Source organism: Aplysia californica, unplaced genomic scaffold (genome assembly GCF_000002075.1).
Source record: "Aplysia californica isolate F4 #8 unplaced genomic scaffold, AplCal3.0 scaffold00021, whole genome shotgun sequence".
NCBI classification, from domain to species: domain Eukaryota; kingdom Metazoa; phylum Mollusca; class Gastropoda; order Aplysiida; family Aplysiidae; genus Aplysia; species Aplysia californica.
Window position 1 is genome coordinate 2390956 of NW_004797291.1, and position 8817 is coordinate 2399772.

The window sequence follows — 8817 nt, forward strand, 5'->3', positions numbered from 1 at the left end:
TCTGTCTGTCTGTCTGTCTGTCTGTCTGTCTGTCTGTCTGTCTGTCTGTCTGTCTGACTGACTGACTGACTGTCTGTCTCTCTCTTTGAGTCTCTCTGTCTCTCCCTCCCTCCCTCTCAATACCCACTCTATATCTCTTTCTCCTTTCATAAACAATGAACATTCCGATAAGATTATCACAACCTCCAAAGTCGCGCAGAACGTAAACACAATACAAAAAACGTGGAGTGTGCGAATGCAACTTTAATTAGAGGATGATCTATATGTGGACCACGCACCCCCCCATCCCCCCCTTTCCCTTCCCACTCCCGTCCTCCCCTCTCATGCTCTCCTATCCACTCCTCCTACCCCCATCTCCCTCAGCTTACCCTTCAAGGTCTTCTGGAGGTGGCGTTGTTGGAAATTCGTCAGCTTCGACTCTCTCATCATGTCTGAGGAACAAGCACACGACCAAAAAACAAATAAACACTTTAGAAAATTAAAGATATATATCTACTTCAAAATTCCAGGGGCGAGGGAGGGGGAGGAGGAGGGAGTATATTTAATGTGAAAAGTTTCCAACAATAGGCTAATAATGAAAATAACATATCGACATTCAATGAGGTTTCCCCCGGTTTTACATCCCCCTCCCCCAACAAAAACATTTTAGAAAAATAAAAACAAACGAAATAAACACAACCAAAACAACGGATAATGATTTTTTGTTAATGCTTGAAAACGCTAATCTACATCTTTTCCAACTGACAAGTTATAATAATTTGTTATAACTATTAGCTATCTCACCGTCCTAAGAAGCTTACTTTTCTTGATTTGAAGTAAGCAGTACATGAAATGAGGTCACAACATTTTATAAAAGAACACCCCCACCCCCCACCCTCCCACCTTTTCCTCCCCCCAGAGTTGTTTTTTTCTGCCCCATGCTGGAACTCTAATCACACGCCTCACAGATGAACATTTTGAGAATCATCAGAACTTTACGGCTCTCGCAGAAAATCACTAGTTGTAATCATAGATCTGTAAAGTTCTAAACGTTAGAGACAAATTTATGTCTGTGGTAGAAAAAATAAGTCAGAAAAAAAAATGATTAGCAGAAATAACATTTTTGTCTTTTCATGGTAAATCTTTTATAAGCATGGTATACTCCTGAAAACAGCAGCAATTCAACACTGATATCAGGGGCTAAAACCAAACCAAGAGAGATGAAGGGACAGAGAGAAACTGCTTTTAGTTCAGATTTAGTAAGAGTTTTACGACAATTGTGAAATAAATAGGTCATAATATAAGCACCGAAAATTAGAGGTGTTGTGACTATAGAGTAACATATAAAGAAAAGAAGTAGGAGAGATAGGGACAATAGATGCTTGACAGAAAAAAGGGACAAAACACACAAGAGTGCAAACCAACCACCCACAAAGACAAACTGTGCTGGAAGGAGAACCCTAAATCATATTTCATCAAAGTTCAACTGCTGGTTGTTTATAGTCGGAACAGGTTTTTATGTTTCAAATGTTGAAAAGGAGTTTTTATTTTCTCTTAAATTTTGCCTTTGCTCATCTCTATAGTTTCATTATCAGGAAAGGGCGTTTTCATTTATTCTAAGTAAAACGCAAGAAAGATGCAATGATTACTTTGTTCCCAGCAGAAGTTTAAAAAATTACCTTTTTTTTGTACTAACTGCAAAGGCCAAGAAAGATGTAATGATTTTTTGAATGAAACAAAAGTCATAAAAGAAATACACAATTGAGATAAACAAAGATCTTTACGACTACTTGGGAGATAAAATCAAAGGAAACATAAGTGGTAACTACTAAAAGCATACATGTGAGGGCATGTCTCCAGTTTAATCAGAATATCTTCCTTCTCTGAGACCTAAAGTCAAGCCTTACTTGGCTATAAGTTTGGAACTGCTTTTGGTGCACATATTTACCACCAATTTAGATCTAGTTGCTCTCTTACCACAGGACTCATACGAAAGTTTCAGAGCAACACAGGGAGTTTAAAATTAATCTGTTGGTTCATGTCCCGTACATTTTGACTGACCGGTTGCTGTCTCCCCTCCACCCTCCCACCCCTCAAAAAACCAATTCCCTATATACAATTGAAAGGTAGTTCTTTCCCACTGGATTTCATAAAGAATGGGTCACTTCAATGTGTGACAGAGGCATTGGGAATGACAAAATGACCACACCTCTTTCAAATCTTTTTTAATCACCAACCAGTGTAGTGATATCAAGGATGTCACTAAGACAATCCTATGATGAGCTAGAAATAGAACGTGTTGTTTTTTTCCTTTCACCTTTAACCACAGCTGATGAAATCATGAAAAAACAGGCACCTGATATTTAACCTATCCGGACACTATGATCAGGCGCGATTCGTCCATAGAGCACGGTTGTGCAGTGCCGCCCAAAATGTTTTAATGTGCTATGACGTAAAGCACCCACAATAATAAAATGAAAGACACCAGAAACAAACATTAGCCAATTATTAAATTAAAACAAGGCCCTCGCTGGCACCGTAACTGTCATTTCTATTCTATAGCGCCGTAAAACATCTACTATGCCATGCCTAAGTTCATGCGCTGTATCTAAACAAAAGAGGATAGTCAACAGTGGGAACCAGACCTATAAATTGCTCTTTGGGATAACCCAAGCGATGACAACACTTGTAGTGAGTTTGGCGGTACATTAATATTAATAAGACGGCACATCTCAAATGTGCTCCTGCCGAATAGCGCCGAAACATAGCCCACAGTAGGCGATCTAAAAATAAACACCATAGACTGTGCACTATTCCATGCCAAAATTATGTGGGCCCCGGAGCAATCCAGCGGAGTGCTCAAGTGAATTGTGATTGGTTCATTGTCTTCATTTTAAGTGACTCTATGACCGTGAACCTGAGGGAGGTGAACGTGACATACTTAAGTCACCGTCCTATGAGTTGTGCTTTTGAACGGTTTCGTAGTGGAGTGGTGAAAGGTATTACTTGAGTGTTCAGTTCTAATGCAGGATGAATGAAATTGACATTTAGCTAACAAACAGATTTAATTCTAGAAGTCAAAGCCACAAGTAAAAAGAATGAAAATAAAAGCACAAGGTCTTCCTTCACCAACCCAAAGATCCTATAATTATACCCCATCCCATTTACTCTGCCCTTGATTATCTTCAGCCTAAGATAGCTTAATTGTGCACGCCCACTTTTTAGACCCACGAGCCGCCCCTGACTATGATTCACACAGGGAAAGGAAACATTTTAAATATGCACTTTTGTTTTCATCATCTTGGTCTCCTAAAAAGCAGTGAAGACATCTGCCATGAGTTAATCATTAGCGGGGTGATCTCAGTGAGTCATGGCTGTATACTTTCAAAAAAAGTAAACACTGCTGACATACTAGGGTGGGCTGATTCATACTCCCATGTCATTTATTCTTATTCATGCAATTAACAGGCTATAAGAAACTTCTTTCCTATTGATTATTGCTACAATGTTGAAGGGTTGAAGAGCCTTAAAATAAGTAAGAAAGTGGCCACCAAAGTTCAGTGACTTCCAAAGCTTCCAAAGTCCTTGGAAACTGAAAATTTACATTTTTTTGTGAATTTAACCAACATTTTTCAGAAAAATTGATAGAGAAATGTATTTTTCAAAGGAGATAAAAGGTGTTGAGCCAAAAATAAAAAGTTTGATAAAAACTGCCAAACCATCAGGAAAATGCTGGTATCTTCAATTTCATAAATTTGACGAGTGTCTGATTTCACCATGATACCTCACATATGTTTTAATCTTACTTACGAATGGGTTTTTTTAATCCACTGTTTATCTAATGAACCGTACTTTGATCAAAGATTGACATTTCCACACAAAGTCTCTAACTGAACTACACACCATGTGTGATGTGACTGTCATAACTTCATGCATCGAGCCCCACTGCTTTCGTGCAGCTATTTGCGCAACAAATAATGTCAGATTATTGTGATACCAAGAGCAGATAACACTGTATCAAAGCTAATGGTTAGTCTAAACTATTTCATTCGGCATATTTCTTTCTTCTTCTTAATTCTAGTTTTGCCCCAGTAAATGAAGAACACAGTGTACTTGCTTTTTGTATATTTTTTTCAGTTACAAGCTTTTGGTAAATATTGTTAAAAGACAGTGCTTTTAATACTTTGCAGTCACACAGCCAGCAGTACAAAATACCCCATCTGGTCTCCCAGCCAGGAGAGTGACTGCAACAAACTTCTCGGCCCTGGTGCAGGCGTATTATTGCGCCAAGTGACTGCATTCATTCCAAAATAGAACACTTTATTCAGAATACATAAGTTTGGTGAGGTGGGTTAACCTGGTAGGCTAATAATAATATTGTTGAAAAAAAGAAAGAAAAAAGGAGAAATCAAAAGAGGGGAGAGTTTTAGATGGGGAAGCAACGAAAATGATCATTATTAGATTACACTATCTATATTACGCTTGTACAATCTTTAAGTCGTATTTATTGAATTCCAATCAACTGGAACAGAATGCTCTGTGTCCTTCCAGTTACCCCCCCCCCCCTTGCTAAAAACAACATGACTGCATGTCATTTTCAACTCCCCAAATTAAATACACATTTATGTCCAGTCATCTACATCCATGTCTATAATATTAAGTCAAGTTGAAAATAGATACCAAGATACAGTACCTTAAGTTTCTTAATGAGAATTCGAAGCTCAGGCGTATTTATATTCTCAAATAGCAGCACTCATTCATTGTATCACCAAGTTCTGGATCAATAATCCAAGTCACTTTCCAAGTCAAGATCGTTAATCAAATTAAATCCTTCAACAATACACCTACCTGCTTTTTCTGCATTCAATCTCACAACAGGCCTCCCTAGAGTTGCAGATGGTTAAATTTTTGGCGTTGTTAAAGAGATGGATCTATATCCAACATATATTGGTGACACAAAAAAACTTTGTACAAATTCTGAACGACAGCATAGAATCTAGATCTATATCTTTTGATTCTGGCTGTTCAGAAAAATCCATGAAATAAATTCTTACACATAAGAGTTAACATAAATAATGTAATATAAATAAGGGTAACTTAAAAATGTGCCCGTCTGTTTAGACTTGGCATCATCAACACAGAGTACTGGATTGATACTGATTTAAATATTTCGTATCAATGTCTTATAAGTACATCAAGCCCTTGTCTAGCCTACAAAATGAGCAGTAAAATTTCACTGGTTTTTAAACAGGGCAAGGGGAGTTTCAGGGGGCTTGCACCTCTGACCTAACAAAAACATGGAGGGGGGGGGGGGTTCAACCTTTGAATTTGACCATAATTTAATGTTTTGCAATTAGTCATTAGGTATGATAGGCTCTCCATATCGGCACGCGCATCAAAAAGTAATCATTTAGAGCCAGAAGTAATCGTCAGTGGGGTCAAAACTAGTGTCCCCAAACGGGACCCAGATTCTTAAGTAGTAGTACCTAAATAAGAAGCACAGTATGGTATGGCTACGGCAATTCAGTTTAGTCAGCCAACTTTGAATAGCTTTTTACTTACTCAACTTACTGCACACATTGCAGGCTGCTAAAAATATTTCAGATTCTCTTCCCTTGGACTGCACATCTGTATCAATTAACTAGATTTTGATCTAGACTCTAGATTTCAATCCACATAGAGTTTTAATGCAGCCTAGCTAGTTAACCTAGGTCTTCTTTAGTTTACTCAGGAGAGACTAGATTACTAGATCTAGAATCTAGAATTCTAGATATCTAGATTCCAGTTCTAGATCTTGATCTAGATCTAATAATACCGGTCTGCATCAAGATCTAGGACGATAAAAAAACAACTACAACTAATAATGAAATTGATTTTCAAATTTTATGATATTTCACTCACCTTTGAGTAAATCATGAGTCTGTTTGCTATACACCACTTGTGGCGCATTCCAGAACCCTCCCTGTCCCTGGCCCGACATTTTGACGCTATTTCTGCTGCTAAGGGAGGCACTTCCGGAAAAATGTAAATAACGACGGCTCCGTACAAATTCTGTGTTAGGCTAATAATGTTATTCTTTGATATGTTATCCAGTACTAGCCTAATCCATAGATAAATAAATAAATAAATAAATACAATTAAAAAAACAAGGGGGAAAGAAGTTTGTATTTTGTATTCTTCCCTCCTCATTCGTTCATATTATTCCTCACCTATCTAGAACAATACTGCCATGTGTTTATAATTTTTATAACTTCGAAGTTTCATATCCACCATTAAGGAGGTTACAGTACAGTAAATCCTTGATATCCACAAACTAATCTAGATCTTGATCTATACCTAATCTGCACTCTTTCGCCATTACAGATAATATTATTTTCATTTATTTTTTGTATTGTCTATAAATCTGTTTAAAGTTGTCTTGAAACAGCTCTTAGGTCGTTTTGTTTAATCATCATCATCACCATTGCCTTTCTCACCCTGCACCAGGGTATAGGCCACGGACAAACACTCCCCACTTTTCCCTATCCTGAGCTAGCCTCTTGATGTTATTCCATGTCTTCCCACTTTTCTGTACATCGATTTCTGTGATTCTTCTCCAGGTTCCACGAGGTCTTCCCCTTGATCTCTTGCCCTTAGGGTTCCAATCCAAAACTTTCTTTGTTATGCAGCTGCCTGACTTCCTGAGAGTGTAAGTCCAATCAATCGCCATCGCCTTCTTCCTACCTCAGCCCCGACCGGGATCTGTCCTGTTTTCCTCAATACATGTACTTCCACACTGGTGACCCTGTCTGTCTATCTGAGCCTCAGTAACTTTCTTAGACACCAAGAAAACCTGGATCCTCTTTATACACGTCTGTGATGCGTTCCATGCCTCACATCCATACAACAGGACCGACTTCACGTTTGAACTGAAAATCCTCAGCTTTGTTCGAAGTGAGATCTCTCTGGTCTTCCAAATCCTATCCAAAGATATGAAAGCAGCCTGTGCTTTTCCAATGCGGGACTTTATTTCAGCATCTGTTCCTCCCTCTCTGTCAATTATGCTCCCAAGATAGCAGAAGGATCCAACGTTTTCTAGGGCCTTTCCTTCTATTGTGACCTGCTCCTTTCGTTGTGCATCTGTCCTTAGGACCTTTGACTTTCCGGGGTGGATCCTCAATCCAACAGACTCCGATAGACTGTTTAATACTAAAGTCTTTGCTTGCATCTGTTCCTGGGTGTACGACAGAAGCGGTAAGTCGTCTGCAAAATCCAGATCGTCCAACTGTGTCCATGGTGTCCACTGTATACCATTTCTGTGTCCTCTGGTGGTTTCTTTCATCAGCCAGTTGATTGCCAATATGAAGAGGAACGGTGATAGTAAGCATCCCTGTCTCACTCTAGTCTTGATGTCAAAGCTGTCCGTGAGCTGGCCATCATGTACAACCCTGCAACTTGACCCTTCGTACATGCTCTTGATGAGGTTCACCAACTTCTGTGGGATTCCGTGGTGTCTCATTATCTTCCATAGTGTCACTCGGTCTATACTGTCATAGGCCTTCTCATAGTCAAGGAATTTGACAATCAGCTGGGAGTTCCACTCCAGGGACTGTTCCACAATAATCCTCAGCGTGGCAATCTGGTCGGTGGTTGAGTGATTTTTCCGGAAACCGGCCTGTTCATCACGTAGTCTTGGATCCGTTCCTGTCTTGATTCTCTCCAGGATGATTCTGTTGAAGACCTTACCTAGTATTGAGAGAAGAGTGGCCCCTGTGTAGTTGCTGCAGTTGCCGAGATCCCCCTTTTTTTGGAAGCTTCACGAGGTGTCCTTCTTTCCAATCCTTTGGGAACTTGCTCTCATTCCAGATCGTGTTAAACAGTGGGAGGAGGATGTCTGCCGTCACATTGGCATCTGCGTTTAGGGCTTCAGGTGGAATCTGGTCGGGACCGGCCGCTTTACCTTTGTTCAGCTTCTTAATGGCATCCAGAATCTCTTGTTTTGAAGAAGCATCACAGCAGATAGGTAACTCATTTCTTGCTGGCAGTATGTTTGGTGGGTTACTCGGTGGTGGTCTGTTCAGGAGACTGTTGAAATGCTCTACCCATCGCTTAGACTGAGCTTCCTTTCCCAAAATGCTTGTCCCCTCGTGGTCCTTTACAGGTACTTCAGGTTTCCCATATTTCCCAGCAAGTGTCCTTGTAGTCTGGTTAAGGATTCGCATGTGCCCTCCTATCGCTGCTTCCTCTGCCTTCTCTGCTTGCCTGTTTATGAATTCCCCCTTCCTTGTCTTTTCTTATTGATTTCTTGACATCTTTAGCTGTTGTCCTGTACTGCTCCAATGCATCCCCTCTTGATCCTCTTGTTCTACTTGCATTCGCTTCTGCCTTCAGTTGTCTTCTTATCCTAATTAAATCCAGTGAGTGTTGGCTAATCCATTCCTTGTGCTCCCATTTCTTCCCACCGAGTATTTCTTGACATGTTGATGTAAAGACCTCTTTGACCTTGGTCCAGTGTGTATCCACCTCCGTGTCCTCACCGCCAAGATCAGCCAGAGGTTGAAATCTGTTCCTCAGCTGCAGTTGAAACTCTTCTTTCTTGTGTCCGTCCAAGAGACTTACTTGGAACTTTTGATTCCTGTGCTGGTTCCGTGCTTTTTAGCCGAAGCTTGAGTTTGCCAACAGCAGATGATGATCCGATCCAACACCTGCCCCTCTCTGTACTTTGACATCTTCCAGTGAACTCCTGAACTTACGAAAGATGCAAACATTATCTATCTGGTTCTCCGTCACTCCATCTGGCGAAACCCATGTGGCCTTGTGGATCCTCTTGTGGGGAAAAACAGAGCCTCTAATAACAAA

The 8817-nt window shown here is 40.1% G+C and overlaps 1 protein-coding gene across 1 annotated transcript in view; it reads right to left on the minus strand.

The window, feature by feature from the left end:
- LOC101855076 (UPF0193 protein EVG1) overlaps positions 1 to 5970 on the minus strand; it is a gene marked incomplete at its 3' end in the record, with an annotated part of 17812 nt that extends 11842 nt beyond the window's left edge. Inside the window, 2 exon segments of the mRNA XM_013087678.2 lie at positions 369 to 431; positions 5881 to 5970. Coding sequence (XP_012943132.1) covers positions 369 to 431; positions 5881 to 5959 — 142 coding nt within the window.
- Positions 5971 to 8817: the final 2847 nt, after the last annotated feature.